We start from the raw sequence: 14780 nt of genomic DNA, 5'->3' as shown, positions 1-14780 counted from the left end.
TTATTATAATTATAACCAAAGCAATAATTCTAATTATTATTAGCATTACTACAATAGTAAAGGTAATCATAATAATAATGTTATTATGATTATCATAGTTATAATATCATTATTATTAATATCATCATATCGTTAGGCTCTACTATACCCCCCACAACACAAGGGACGATAAAGTGGTTCAGAAAATGAGATGAGATCTTTTTGAGCCACTAAGACATGGACAGTGTCCTCATTCACTAACATTTTTTAATGTGCCACATGGGAGTTTGGTCGTTTGACACGTTACTGAGAAAATACACCCCACTTATTAATTATAGAAAGAAAGGTATTCCAATGACGTAGCTCTATGCAGGCACAGGGCGAAGATTCAGAACTCCATACAAGGAAGGTTGAAACCACCAGAGATCAAAACCTCGATCTCAGAACTGTTAGGCAAACGTGCTAACCACTCAACCACACTTTCACAGCTGACCGTTATTTTTGCTCAACCTAATTGTATGACAATACAGTATGCACTTCATCTCATGTTTACTGTTTAATAATAATACACTATTCAACATTCAGGTTATGTCCATATCATCTTTAAGTTGACTGTATGATTGTTGCAATTGTCTCTTTAGAAAAAAATATTAGAGTAGATATGGGGATGCTTGTTCCGTTGAACAGATGTCACAATAGATTGATCTATTTTGATTTTTCCTCACTTGAAATAAAATAAGAGCTGGATTCCATGTAATCATTGAAGTCATTGTCATTTGAAGTCATACTTTCAGAGTAGGTAGGCCACACTGTCATTGGCTGCTTGAGTCTTCATTCTGCGGTAAATTGAGCAGCTCATGGATCCTCTTTAAGTCACCTTCTGTCGCCTCTGGCTGTGAGGCAGCATTCAGGTCACCAACCAGCTCATCGGTCAGTTCAAGTCTCGCCGTCCTGACGGCAATCAGAGAGCAAAAGTGAGAAAATGAAACTTTCAACACGCTTTGTAATAGTGCAACCAACTCACCACTCCGCAACTTTCAACTCATAAAGCTCCCTGCGCTCCCGCCGCCTCCTATCTCGGACATTTTCTCCCGCCAGCGAGTTCATGCTCATGATCACAGCGCCTGTAGGAATTCTGGGAATACAATGCATTTGTTCTTGGATCAGTTCTAGTATGATACATGACGTACCATGAGACGGTTAAAATTGACTCTACATCTTATGTGACCTGTTGAGTCACAGGTTTTTAGCACTGTTGAATTGAAAGTATCTGAAGCGTGACCCTTAACCTGGCTTTATTTCACTCATTCCTGCCACAGGCCAAACCAATCTGTAAAGGTCAAACGCTCCAGGCAACTGGTCACTCAAGCACACAATAACGGCAAAGCGTGTGTTTATATTCGTGGCGGTAAAGGTTTAGTGTTGTCAGTTCAACAAACTCTAGGCAAAAAAAAACCTAAAATACTGATCCCTTTCTGCAGAATGGTCACGTTGAATGAATTGCAAGTGTTCTAATTTTGACTTTTCCAGTTAAATTCTACTATGGTTAACAAAAATGTGCCAGCTCCTGACATTCAGCCACTAGATGGAGGCAATGAAAAGGACTTGTAGTGGTATTTTGTACCCAGTTCCCTGACAAGTATAAATAACATTGAAACTCAGTCCGTAGTTGACCTGACAAAATAGAACCAGAAACTAACTAGGACAACCAACTGGAAAACGAAAGGCTAGCAAGGTTATTCGGATAATCAATTCATTTAAAAAACAACAACAACATTGATCTACTACTAAAAATTATATAACAAAAGGGTGGGTGAGATCTAGTTTTTAGATTATCATTAAAGACAACATTCAGCAGGTCTTGAATAAATGCTCTCTACGCACCAACAAGACTAGCGAATAACGCTGCTCTGAGTATGAGTAAAAAGAAAAACTATTTTTAAATACTTCGCTGTATATATTTGTTGTAAAACACTATTTTTTCTAATGTAAACATTACTTTGACGACAAAAAAAAACATGTATTTTCCTTCATTTGGATGGTGAAAGTCGTTGTGATGATCCAAATAATAATAAAAAAAAAAAAAAAAACGAAAACTCTACACATGTCGACATGAAGTTGTCCCAAATGATAACTACTACTTGCACTACTTGTGCGTGCTAAGTTAGAAGGAGAAATAAGGCAAATGAGTGCAAACGAAGCATTAGTGCTCATCAGGCTACGTTTGAAGGAGACAAGGGACTGGAATAACATAGAAGGTAGAAAGAAGAGGGGCAGCTGCTGCCTTGGCCGGCCTCTCCGCTCTATTAGCCAAGCCACAGAACTACTCCGTGCACATGAGCGCCTCTGGCAGCCAGCGCAAGGTCGGGACACGGGTTGGGGAGGAGGAAATCTCAGCTGGGGCACAGAGGGTTGCTGGAAGGGCCGCAGCTGGCTGCCAGAGTGCTCATTGCTCTCAAGCTCTATGAGCATGCACAACAAACAAGAGAGTATAAACATAAAGTTAGCTGTGAACGAGTGCAAAAAGAACAACGTGGGGGCTGCTTACCCGAGCACCGTTCCAATGATGGTCCCTGCCACCAGGCCTCGCAGGCCCAGGTTTAGTCGGAATAGACCTCCGGTCACAGCTACACCCGCAAATACATAGACACAGACATGAAGCTTTCTTTTTTTTAACAAATTTAAAGTCGGGGCAGAGCCAGAAATCTTTTGGGAAAATGATTATGGTCCAGATTTTACAATTTTTCAAGAATTTAAATGTAATAAATGGCCTGAAGTGCTTGGAAACACACAAAGCATGCGAGCTGAGAACCCAGATTTTACCGCTTGACTTATACTTCTACTATATAAAAAGATATGGTTGAATTTTACCCTAAAAAAATGACAAGTTAACTATTATTAGTATCTCTGACAGCAATTAAAGATACCATGTATTTTTTTTAATGGAATTACCTCCAGCTGCAGCAAAATTCCCAAAAGTGTACTTGTCCCTGTAAACGGACAATCCGGTGCTCACAGAACTTTCAGGAAGACAGAAAAACATAAGGAAGATCAATATCTAAACCCTGTTGCAATCCTCTCAAGAGATTTCTGCGATAATAAAGTTGAAGAGAATCTGTCAACATAAATAAATACAGCCTGATTGCTTTTGACTCTTTTTTTCACTTACTTGAACAAAGTTACAAAAGCAGCAACTCTCCAGCTCCATCGGACACCATATTTTACAAAACCTCGGATAGCTGCATTGTGGGATAGACGCTGATTGGGCATAAAAAAAGGCAAAAAAATAGAAAATCAACAAGCAGCTATATTTTAGTAGTCATTTTCTTGACTTGTTTGTTAATATTGGCTCACCACGGCCTCCACTCGGCTAGTATAGAGTTCCGCTTGGTTCTGCTGAATGTATCTCTGCTTCACGTGGTGAGCCGCCGGCAGGCCTCCGTAGATCAAGCCCGCGAGGGCAGCAAAAAATCCACTTTTGATCACATTGGTCACCTCCTCTGGGTAACTCTGGTTCACACTATGGGATACAACATACAACAGCACAGAGACCAAGATTAAAACAGCATTAAAATATAGAGAATTTAAAATACTTAGTTGTTTAAGTATTGTGAGAGGAATCAAATAAGATAATTAAAAAAAAAGATATTTGGTTTTGCTAAATTTTCACCAACATATTGAAATAAAAAAATTAGGACACTTCACATTCTCCATGTCTTAGTGGCTCAAAAAGATGTGTTTAAAAAAAATGGTGCTCGGACGTTTGGTGGCCGGTCTTTTGGTCGCCGGTCAAATGGTGACAGAGAGTTTACTGTTGAAGCCAGCTCTCAAAATTATATTCATGAGAGAGAGTTAAATATCTAAGAGAGAGAGAGTTTAATATCTAAGAGAGAGAGAGAGTTTAATATCTAAGTACTGATTAATATCTAAATACTGTTTAATATCAAAGTACATTTGAGCGGCGACCAAAAGGGACCAAAAGACCGGCGACCAAACGTCCGGTCACAAAAATAATAAATATAAATGTTTTTTTCTTATTGTCTGTGTTTTATGTGAGTAAGTTTGAAATCAAAAGATGCAAAGATGACGGTACTGACTCTTTCTGAAAGAGATCCTTAATGCGGTCCCAGCCCGTGTCTGGGAATTCTGGCTTGCCTATGTTGCTTGGCATGACACTGGCAGCGACAGGGTGCGGAGGAGTGGCACAGGTTGAGGAGAGAGGCGAGGGCATCTGGGCAGAGTGGGCAGAATCCACTTCAGCTGCATGGACCCTGGGGAGCGGGAGGCAGAAACGGGGAGCCGCGCCAATCCCGATCAGGCCCCGCGCCGGCACGGTGCTCCAGGCGCCCCCAGGGGCGGAATCTGCCAGTCGTCTCCGAGGGGCCGAGCCCGTCGTGGATGGCTCCGCATGCATCACGCTTCAACTGGCGTCAGGCTGCGGCGCGGGGACACAAACACATGGCATAACAGTTGCGGCTGCAGCTTCAACTCGCTGCCCCCCCTCAAAACAAACAGCCCCAAGGCATGAGAAGTGCTGGCAGAGGCTAGAGAAGCCATCCAAATAAGCAGATGTCAAGTGGTGCAAGCCCTTTAAAAACATGCAGGCTCTCAGATATAATATCTCCATATATTCCAGTCTCGGTTCGGCTTTACAGATGACTGGGTAATAGATGTTTGGTGTGTACAGAACAAAGTGGCTGGGATGCAAATGAATATGACGTGAATGCAATGCATGAATGAATGAATGAACGAACTGTAAATCGCAGGGTTTAAATTGAGGGAAAAAATAATGCGTGAAAAATTTAAATATGCACTAGCTGTGAAAATCTTAATAGTTTCTTGACCTTAAAAAATAGTGACTATTGCCTATATAGAATCAGAAAACATTTTTTCCTATCAGTCAGTCAAACAGGTACTTGGCAACAAGACGCCACTAGATGGCACTCAAACAATGTTTCTAAAGTGTAGTGTCTGTAATTACTTTCGTCCGCACAACAAATTTGTAATTACTCCCGTAATTGGTTTATTGGGTGGCATTGACGGCAAGAGACGTTTAGTCCATTTTGCCAAGGAGTCGTTTTAGTGATCATTTTCAGCTAGTCCTCAACAAGCTACAATGGGTTGGCTGTCTGTGTTAGTAAAACGTGTACTTCAATGTGTGAATCTGTACATTAATGTGTACCCAATTTTGGGATTACGGCACGAAACCGATTTACGTTTTAGCAACAACCTCAAAATGATGTAATAAATATTTGCATCTTCACCAATTCTGTCTATAGCCATAGGGGCTTGCTGGGTGCTGTTAATGGCAGCTAATGTCTTGGTTAGCTTATAAAATGACTCACCTCGGATACAATGCGTTCCTTAAGGAGGAAAAATATGTATATAACTTAGTTGTCATTCATTAGTGTTGATGCGATTTTAAGTTCCATCGGAAAAGTGATGCCCTTGCTTACCGACCTGTCAACTATGACCACACGAGTCCTTTTTTCTTCTTCAGTCGTAACTGACTAATCTGCCTAGTAGCGCATTACTGCCATCACTTCGTAGCGGATAAGATGCGAAAGTGCAGAAATAAACGAAAAGTAAATTAATAGAATTAAAAATAAGTCAACCTGGAGGTGCAAAATGCAGGATGCTTTGTCTTCATATAGAAGTACACACAATTAATTACTAAATTATTAAAAACTGCATATTCATTTATGAATGGCAACAGACATCATAAAAGGGCATCCATATAAATCTACCAAGTACATTGTTTGTTGACAAACAGAAAACGCAAAAATGACAGCTCACCCGTTCTCAACAGTACAAATTTAATTGTCAATAAAAAGAATTATTGTGCTGACACATCATAGTTTTGTTGTCAAGTACACCATCTTTTCATGATCAATACCTTTTCTAACCAAATAAAAACTATGCATCCTCTTACATGAATACTACAACATATTCAAATTTTTGCTCCCCTCTAAGGTGCTAGCTCCCCATAGGAATTAAACGTTTATAAAAACTGCTTTAGGTTAAAAAAAAGTAGAGCATTTACACTGTTTCCACTCACAAGAGTTTTCACAGTGCATGTATTATAACTCAGTTTTGCTGGGATTGTGCATTATCTGATTGTAGTTTTTCTGTCTTTTAGGTTTGTAGGTGAGAAGACGACTGAAGTCTGTGAGGAGTCGCTCCCAGTAGCACGAAACATCTTTCATTTGCAAGTGCTCCAAGATGAACTCCATACCTCTGAGGAGAATGAATAAGAAATCATATTTAAAAAGTGCAACTATTGAAAGAATGTTTGGAGAATGTAAAATAAATTATATCAAACAAAAGATTACCTTATAGCAATTTCTTGTGCAATGTCATCATTGTCTTTGGCAAACTGTAGCATTTCTCTGTGAACAACACATTTTCAGCATTTAAATTGAGAAACACACACAGAAGCCTAATTTCTGAACCTATTTCTAAACAACAATTGGAAGAGACTCATCCCGAGATGTTAAAGTTCAAGTATGTGAAATTTTGAATAAGCATTAAGACAAATGCAATGACCAAAATACTTCCTGTAATACCTTAAAAAATGGAGAATGCGTGCTTCAAATACCTGACATTAGATAGATCCTGCTTCACGGGAATGTAGTGGACCCAAGGCTTGAGCTGTGGGTAGTAAAACTCTTTCCATTCATCGCCAACATGAAAAACCAGTGAACCACAAAGAAACAGATGTTTGAAACGAAAGCTGGCTGCCACTCCTCGGAAGTTGAATAAATATCTGAAGGGAAAAAAAAATCAAGCCATATCAAGAGACAAACATTTGTGTTAATGATCCTGTCCATTTTCTTTAGACTTCCCTCCGATACACATATTTCTGAATGGCAAAAACTCAGCCAGTTATGACCAATGTTCCCTCTAAGCTGTGCGCGTGTGCAATTGCGAACTACTCTCGTCTTCTCTGCGCAGCAGCAATCATATGGCGCGCAGTAAATAAAATCCAAACTTTTTTTTACCCGTTTCCCCATGATGGCGCCGTTTACGCGGCAGCCAGTGGCAGTAGCTCTGTCCACTCTTATGTTTTTTTTGTGTTTTACAGCAAGTTTTACATGAAAAATTAGAGGGAACATTGACATGCACCTGCTTATGGCAGGTGTGATACTGGTGTGCCCATAGCGAGCAATGATGATGTCGCTCACACTGGTACTCAGTGCGCTCAGAGAGGTTGTCTTTCTGCCCAGACCAACAGAAAATTAGAGGAAACATTGGTTATGACTTACTTGTACTTGCAGTGGTCAACAAGTGGGATTTCTTTAGCTGGTGGTCTTCCAAGAGTGTCCTAAATTCAGCCCACCGTTTGAAACATAAACATGACGTTTTATTTTCTTATTCAGATCATGTGAAAATAGGGAATACAAAAAGGCTCACTGACCTTATCAGACTTCCAGGCTTGGTTCTTTGTGTATTCTGCATCCACCAACTCTGGCATTTCTCGGGAAAGGAGGACAAGAGGGTCACGTTCTGGACTTGTCCTACCAAGGGAGGAAACATGTTAAAATATCTACCTTTTAAATTATGGTCTGTCCGACTTTAACTTTAAATTAACTGAGGAGAGAAATTAACCAAAGTGTTCAATATTATTAACAAAAACAGAATACGTGTTTGTTATTACACAAAAGAAAAACAACTAGCCTGGAACCTCTGAAGAATCCTTTGGACTCTTTCTTCTGCCACGGCCACAGATCTGCAGACCTGAAACATCATTTTTTTTCTTCAAATGTACACAAATTTTCAAACAAAAGAATAAAATTGGATCTTACTTTTTGAGGTCTTGCCTCATTAAATCCCATCTTCCCAATCCAGTGGGATAAATGGGCCACACAGCAGGGCCTCCCTCCCAAAATGTCCATGCTGGGTACATGATGTCTTGGTAGTCTGAGGTCTTTGCAAATTGCATGAAAAATAGATCAACATATAAACATTAATTGCTAAATATCTTACAGTGAATGATAATGGTGTGTGCACTGTCAATTTATTGAACACATTTGAAATTTTTGAAGATGGGAATTGACAGAAATGAACAATATTGAATTCATTAACTGGCTTTAACAGTGACAAAACATCCAATCGATTTGAACAGAGAGGGCTGGTAGTGAAAGTTATAAAGAGTATTAACACTTTTACACAAGGAATTAAGTGGTCAATTAATTACTGTATGTTTGAAAATAGTTCTTCAGACTCAACCTTGCATTGCTGTAATTGTAAATCAACTTAGTTGAGTATGTTTGAGTCAATTTTCCAGTTTTTTATCACTGTGTTATCTTGATTCTTTGCTTTGTGTAAATAGCTAAAATTGTATTTACTAACGAGCTTTAAATACAGAATTCAATTTTTATTTTTTTATTTTTAATGAAATGAAAGGAAGATTTCATAAATCACACTAACCTTACTGAAAGAGAAAACAGGCAAAGTTGGCTGCACCCAATTGGGCATTTGAGGATAATCTCGGACATTTACCACCATCTCCAAATCAGGTAACTGGTCAATAACCTCCAATATAAAATGCTCAACTCCACTGCACCTGCAAACACAAAAGTAAATGACTCTTAAAACCTGGGGCTGTCAAAGTGGACACACTTTGCTTGAAAACTGACCTAGCTGGGAACATGCAGTTCTGTTCCCTATAGAGTTTATGCCCAATGATCTGGTAGTGTGTGCCCACCCGTCTTTGTACTGTCGATGTCATGAAATCCTCTGTAATCCCTCCACGAAAGGGGCTCAAGTCTTGCTCCAAGACTCTAAGATAAAAGTGACATTTGTTTCATTTTTTTTAGAGTTCATGAATAAATATCATACATTCAAAGTGTTACCAAAAACTCACTTTAGATGGCAACTACAGTTGGCAGATTTACATGGAGTATGTACACGAACAGCCTGGGAAATTGTGCCCCTTATTGTTTGTTTGCCTGGAATAAGAGAGAAAGAGCAGAGAAACCACATCATGTAAATGTTATTGTAGTAAACAAGCAGCACAACTCAAGTGAATTCACACATCGAGCATTGAGCTTGATTTTTTAAGGTTGTGTACAAGTATGTGTAACGATTAGATTGAAACAAATAAAAGAGAAAAACTCACACGCTTAAAATAGACAGTAAAAAAGCACGGTAAATTAGGTTCATTTGAAAATCACAAGCATGTAAACATATAAAAGTGACAGACTGGTTATTTTATCCTTTTAAAAAGTGATACAATCAGCTTGATAGTTAGCTCGCGGGCTAATGAATGACAAAAAAAGCATCAAAAGTTATTAAGGAAGCAAAATAAAACCAGTTTAAAATAGTTTCAATTTTACCCGTGAAATATAAGATATATTACAGTACCTGCTTCACAAAGCAAAAACAAAATGCATATTTGGAACGTAAACACAAAGAAGCACATTTTGCAGGGCTCCATTTTTCCTCAATCGCCAAGCTTAGTCTTGTGGTTTGCGAAGGCGCTACGTTGATCTGGGCTCGATTACTTTTCTTTGTCAACTGTCATTACGGTAATGTGAGCGTGCCACGAAACAGAAACATTACCTACCGTAAAGCTGTTAAAATTGGCTCAGATATCTTTCAGGAGGAAATTTGGCCACTTGTTAAATTGTTACTTAAAAAAATAGTTTGTGGACATCAAACTATGCCGATATATATTTTATTATTTTTAAGCTGTTCGTTCGTATTTGTTAACTTTCCTACTTATTTGTTGTTGATTTTGTTGACAACTTATTATGTTGAATAATGATTTATTTATTATTAATTACTTGTTTATTGATTATGTATTTATTATTTGTTGATATTTCTTATTCATTATGTATTTATCATTTATTATTATTGCTTATTGATTTATTGATTAGTTTTGTTATTGTTTATTTATTTCCCAGTTTGTTGTTGTTATTAAATCTCATTATACATGTACAATGACAATAAAAGCATTCAATTGAATTCAATATATTTGTTTTACTTCATGAATAGGCATATGGACAAATGAATGAATGATAAAAAGAAGGATGCATGGATGGATGGACGATGGATAGATGTGTGTCCTGTATGTAGGTGAGGAGGAGGAGAAAAATGTCTCTTGAGGGATTTGACAAAGTGAAGAAGAGTGAGAAGGAGAGCAAGCAAAAGACGAAAGGAGCGCAAGCCTGAGCTGCCATCGTACAATTAGTGCAATCTTTTTGGATGTGATTAATCCCAAGACCTTAAAGTTTACAGTGCAAGAAATGCATCTCTCTTTGCCCTGCAACCTCCTCCTTCTCCTCTCTTTCATCCCGCTTTGCACCGCCGAGGAAGGGCTGGAATTCCCCAACTTTGACGGCAAGGACCGAGTATTGGATATCACCGAGCGCAGCTACAAGAAAGCTCTGAAGAGATTTGACTTGCTATGTCTGTTCTACCACGAGCCCGTTCCTGCCAACAAGGGCCTGCAGAAGCGCTTCCAGATGACCGAGCTGGTCTTGGAGGTGAGCAGTGTTTTGCTTATACATAACTGGCTTGATTTTGCCCCTGTAATTTAAGAACACATCCCACATCTTAACATTAAAAGTCTATTGGTTAACGAATAAAGCTTTTAATGCCTTTAATATACCCGAATTCCGCCCAGCTGACTGCTCAGGTGCTGGAAAACAAAGAAATTGGCTTTGGGATGGTGGATGCCCAGAAAGATGCCAAAGTAGCCAAGAAGCTGGGTGGGTTGGTTGTTTTTATGGATTTAAGCGTATCTTACAATATGGCTTATAGTAAACATGGAGTGAATTTCTTCTTCTTCATGAATCCAACTTGATCAGGCCTGGAAGAAGTGGGCAGCCTGTACGTGTTCAAGGACGATCGTGTCATTGAGTTTGATGGAGAACTCTCAGCAGACACTCTTGTGGAGTTCCTCCTGGATGTGAGTGTAACATACACTTACACCATGACATACCTCAAATTTTGTCCCAGTTTTGGCATAATTATCATTGGCTGTCATCATTCACTGTCTCTCGTGGTTAAGAGCAATGGATTTCTATCATTTTTTCCGCAGGTGCTGGAGGACCCGGTGGAAATAATCAACAACGCAATGGAGCTTCGAGCCTTCGAAAGGATAGAGGAAGATATTCGTCTTATTGGTTACTTTAAAGGAGAGGATTTATGTTAGTGATGTGTGATTTCATTATTGCTGCTCTAAGTCAGACACAAAAAAAATGTTATCTACTAGTAGGTCCGTGCGTTGTCCCAATGGACTTTAAATGGGATCTTAATCTCACCGTCCCCAGAATTCATTGTGACATCTCTCCTGAGAGGCTTTAAATAGCATTTGGTTCACTCACTAAGAGGTCAAACAAAAAAAAGCCTCCCCCCCCTGAGCCAAATGATTTAAGAACTATGCTTTAGATTTTAAATGTCGAAAAAATTCCAGGCAACAATTGACTTGATCTTCCTCTGTCTCAGATTTCAAAGCATTCCAGGAGGCATCTGAACGTTTTCAACCTTACATCAAGTTCTTCGCCACGTTTGACAAATCTGTAAGTGGCAAACATTGTTTTCACATCTCAGCGGTAAAACGCTCTAAAGCAGAGGTGTCAAACCTGCGGCCCACGGGCCGAAATTGGTAACGCTAGCTGGTCCGATCCGGCCCACGGGATTGTTCTGCCCTACGATCGATTTGTAGTTCATTATACTCTACATACCTAATTAAATGCTTTCATTCTTTTCGGCAAGGGCTCACTATAGCACTTTGCTTCATTTCCTACTGCGATCACATTCGTCCATTCTCCAACCCTGTGGTCAAAACAGTGCCTTCAATGGCAGCCATTACATTAATGAGGAACCTTAAAATGCCCCATAACCAACAGGAAGTAACCTGGAAATGCTCCCAACTCAGTCGGAACCGACCAATGAACAACAAGCAACTTAGAATGTCCCTCAAAATCAATAGGAAATTATCGAAAATTGGACCCGTGAAAAAAACAGTGACACAAAATTAACTCATTGCTTACTATTGAAAATGATAAATATCCAATTCACTTAAACTGGCTGCAGGTGCTCATATTTCAGCGCCATTAATGTCTCTAGACATCCAATCCATTCCACTCAAAATGCTTTGAACACCTAGCACCATCAATGGAGACCAGTAGGTTAACTTTTTGGGCGAAAAATAAACAGGTGATCAGGTCGGCATTAATTTTTTACAGTTTGAGACCCCTGATCTAAAGTCATGGGGTGTGTTTCAGGTGGCCAAACATCTTTCCCTCAAGATGAATGAGGTGAACTTTTACGAGCCATTCATGGAGGAACCCGCTGTCCTCCCTGGCAGACCGCTCTCCGAGATGGATATTGTGGACTTTGTCCACCAGCACAGGAGGTCATTGTGGTGCTATTTAATGTTCAAAGCTGGGATTTCCTTTGAAATGCGAGTGCCGTTTGCAGGGCTACTTTGAGGAAGCTCCGGGCGGAGAACATGTTTGAGACATGGGTAAATTCTTCATCTCAGATTATGAATTAATGCAGAATATGATGTTGAAAATCACGGAAACCTGTTCACCCCTTCGCTTGCTTGCAGGAGGACGACATGGACGGAATCCATATCGTTGCTTTTGCCGAAGAGGAGGATCCAGGTCTGGATTTTCTATTTGCTCCCCTTCAAATGAAAAGTTTCAATTCCAAAATGTATGTTTAAATTGTTCTACTCAGATGGCTATGAGTTTCTTGAGATCTTAAAAGATGTGGCCAGAGACAACACCAACAACCCAGACCTTAGCATGGTTTGGATCGACCCTGATGACTTTCCTCTGGTTGGTCCTCCACGTTGTATTGTCATTCCATTCTGAAAATTATTTCCAATTGTTCATTTACTTCAGAAGTTGTCTTGTTATTTGTAGCTCACCACTTACTGGGAAAAGACCTTCAATTTGGACTTGTTCAGGCCTCAGATTGGTGTGGTCAACGTCACCGACGTAAGAAAAACGACTCAGGTATCACTTTAACTCTTGTGAGATTCAAAAGGTGTCCATGGTGCTTTTCAGGCAGACAGCGTGTGGCTTGATATGTCTAACGATGAAGACCTGCCCACTGCTGAGGAATTGGAGGATTGGATCGAGGACGTCCTGTCTGGTAGAGTTAACACGGAGGACGATGACGACTTGGAAGACTTAACTGAGGACTTTAATGGGGACATGTTGGAGGAAGATGGCGACGAAAACCACGACCAGGATGATGATGATGAGCTCGAGGACTAGGCCTGTTTACATCTTTCTTTATCATACAATCTATAGTGTTTATGTGTTATGGTTGTGAAGGGTAATCATTACAATGTTGCTTTTGTAAACAGTGCCAGTAGTTTAAAGTGTGTTATGATGAATCAAGTGTCATTAGTCATATTTTGATTGAATTACATTATTATTAATTACTTATTTCATTTATAGTACAAGGAACATTCAAGTGTGTATTTTTCAAGTTTTGTAAGCTTTGGCCAGCAGAAAGCAGTGCAATACAAAGATAAATTATAAATAGATTCAAAGATGGCAAGTAGAAAAAAAAAACTCATGATGAAACAAGTTATAGTTTTTTTGTTGGAAAAAAACGTCCATTTAACCATTGCACATTTTCTTCAAAATCGTTGTTTTGGTTAGTGTTCATATTCATGTAATCGACTTGCTTAATATATAATGTGCATATGATACGTGTTTATTGTTAGTCAACTTTAAGTAGTAGTGGAAATTAGTACATTTTTCAAAAATAAATATTTTACTCGCTAGTAAACTGCGGTTAATAATTATTGTCTTTTGAGGAAGCAATGTCAACAATTCATTTAAATGCCACTTCTGTCTCAGGACACAGTGAGCAAATTCCATCCCTCCAATCAATGTATGTTAAATGATTTAAAAGCTGGTTAATAATTCAGCTTGGTGATACCTCCTAATGAGTTTGGGGATCAGGGTTGGAGAGATAATCTTGACCCCCCTTGATGCAACAAGCTGGCTGACCAACTCTTGACCATTAATTCCTAATAGTGGATCAGAAAGTATTTGTAGTATACATATATTATTTAACCTAATTACAAGTTTTTGGCCTTATTTTCTTAACTCTTCGTCTCATTTTTTTCAAGCTTTGCAGATAAAAATGAACTGCTTGACTGAAAAGTTACACCACATTAATAAAAAAAAAATGTGTACTTGTAGTTCCAACATGTATCCAAGCAACTAACAAGATAAAATAACTTTTTAAAAGTTAAACTGACGACCAAGCACAACACTTTCTAGCAAAGAGAGAACCATTCTTTTCCACTCCCAAAGCCGACTGCATGTCGCATTTGATTTTTCGAATTCACGAGCAATGGAAATAAATGAACTACCTGGCTCGAGTAGTTTTGACCATATAGTTTAGCCCATGTGTCAATATCAACCAGGACAAGACATTGGTGTGAAGATGAAGCAAACAGAGGAGACGGTGCATCCATCTGCACATAACAACGTCATTACCAAACAAATGGAAGGAGGAAAAGCATTCCATTTAGATGCAAATGTTCATTTTCCTCTCGACCCGGTCGCATCCTGGTCTTGCAAGGAAAAAAAAACACGTGTGCCAGGAGGGGGCTTTTCGAGCCCACGACAGATGAGTTACGACAAGCGGATGCAGCCTGTGGATTTGCACAACGGCCTGGCTATTCATTTTTTTTTACCAACCTGACCTAATAATCAGGCCTGACGCCCCAATTACTATCAAGCCCCCCCCCCTGACAAGCCAATGTAGGCATATGATCTTGATGTCTAAATGTAAAATTTTAGGAACAATAAAAG

General features: G+C 39.3%; 3 protein-coding genes across 4 annotated transcripts; 1 reads left to right on the top strand and 2 right to left on the bottom strand.

Annotated features, from left to right (window-relative positions):
• Window positions 1-232: 232 nt before the first annotated feature.
• timmdc1 (translocase of inner mitochondrial membrane domain containing 1) lies at window positions 233-5475 on the bottom strand. 2 transcript variants are annotated; one of them, XM_077727586.1, is made up of 8 exons: window positions 5440-5475; window positions 4077-4414; window positions 3334-3499; window positions 3149-3237; window positions 2932-2999; window positions 2528-2606; window positions 1004-1114; window positions 233-930 (listed from the first exon to the last, which is right to left on the bottom strand). In XM_077727586.1, exons 2-8 carry the CDS (start codon window positions 4391-4393, stop codon window positions 792-794), a joined length of 969 nt encoding a protein of 322 aa, XP_077583712.1. In that variant the 5' UTR covers window positions 4394-4414; window positions 5440-5475; the 3' UTR covers window positions 233-791. The 2 variants fall into 2 exon arrangements, with proteins under 2 accessions (XP_077583712.1, XP_077583703.1); XM_077727577.1 differs by having other exon boundaries at window positions 5325-5463.
• Window positions 5476-5774: 299 nt separating this feature from the next.
• Window positions 5775-9486, bottom strand: poglut1 (protein O-glucosyltransferase 1). Its single transcript, XM_077721449.1, has 11 exons — window positions 9346-9486; window positions 8846-8930; window positions 8619-8762; window positions 8410-8545; window positions 7785-7906; window positions 7657-7716; window positions 7397-7496; window positions 7245-7303; window positions 6578-6745; window positions 6312-6368; window positions 5775-6216 (listed from the first exon to the last, which is right to left on the bottom strand). Exons 1-11 carry the CDS (start codon window positions 9416-9418, stop codon window positions 6060-6062), a joined length of 1161 nt encoding a protein of 386 aa, XP_077577575.1. The 5' UTR covers window positions 9419-9486; the 3' UTR covers window positions 5775-6059.
• A 632-nt stretch (window positions 9487-10118) lies between these two features.
• LOC144203945 (calsequestrin-2-like) lies at window positions 10119-13401 on the top strand. Its single transcript, XM_077727565.1, has 11 exons — window positions 10119-10469; window positions 10610-10694; window positions 10794-10894; window positions 11027-11135; window positions 11434-11507; window positions 12216-12346; window positions 12412-12457; window positions 12545-12599; window positions 12676-12776; window positions 12864-12938; window positions 13008-13401. Exons 1-11 carry the CDS (start codon window positions 10230-10232, stop codon window positions 13218-13220), a joined length of 1230 nt encoding a protein of 409 aa, XP_077583691.1. The 5' UTR covers window positions 10119-10229; the 3' UTR covers window positions 13221-13401.
• The last annotated feature ends 1379 nt before the right edge of the window (window positions 13402-14780 follow it).

This window comes from Stigmatopora nigra, chromosome 1 (assembly GCF_051989575.1).
Source record: "Stigmatopora nigra isolate UIUO_SnigA chromosome 1, RoL_Snig_1.1, whole genome shotgun sequence".
NCBI classification, from domain to species: domain Eukaryota; kingdom Metazoa; phylum Chordata; class Actinopteri; order Syngnathiformes; family Syngnathidae; genus Stigmatopora; species Stigmatopora nigra.
The sequence above is the reverse complement of the archived record's forward strand: the minus strand, read 5'-3'. Positions and strand labels throughout refer to the sequence as shown.

Coding starts and splice junctions, on each gene's coding strand:
- LOC144203945 (XM_077727565.1), top strand. CDS start 10,230: ATGCATCTCTCTTTGCCCTGCAACCTCCTCCTTCTCCTCTCTTTCATC. Junction 12,347..12,411: donor TTTGTCCACCAGCACAGGAG/GTCATTGTGGTG, acceptor TGCCGTTTGCAG/GGCTACTTTGAGGAAGCTCC. Junction 12,777..12,863: donor ACCCTGATGACTTTCCTCTG/GTTGGTCCTCCA, acceptor TGTTATTTGTAG/CTCACCACTTACTGGGAAAA.
- timmdc1 (XM_077727586.1), bottom strand. CDS start 4,393: ATGCATGCGGAGCCATCCACGACGGGCTCGGCCCCTCGGAGACGACTG. Junction 3,238..3,333: donor CTAGCCGAGTGGAGGCCGTG/GTGAGCCAATAT, acceptor ATGCCCAATCAG/CGTCTATCCCACAATGCAGC. Junction 1,115..2,527: donor ATCATTGGAACGGTGCTCGG/GTAAGCAGCCCC, acceptor TTGTATTCCCAG/AATTCCTACAGGCGCTGTGA.
- poglut1 (XM_077721449.1), bottom strand. CDS start 9,418: ATGGAGCCCTGCAAAATGTGCTTCTTTGTGTTTACGTTCCAAATATGC. Junction 8,931..9,345: donor GTTTTTGCTTTGTGAAGCAG/GTACTGTAATAT, acceptor CTCTTATTCCAG/GCAAACAAACAATAAGGGGC. Junction 6,217..6,311: donor GCACAAGAAATTGCTATAAG/GTAATCTTTTGT, acceptor CATTCTCCTCAG/AGGTATGGAGTTCATCTTGG.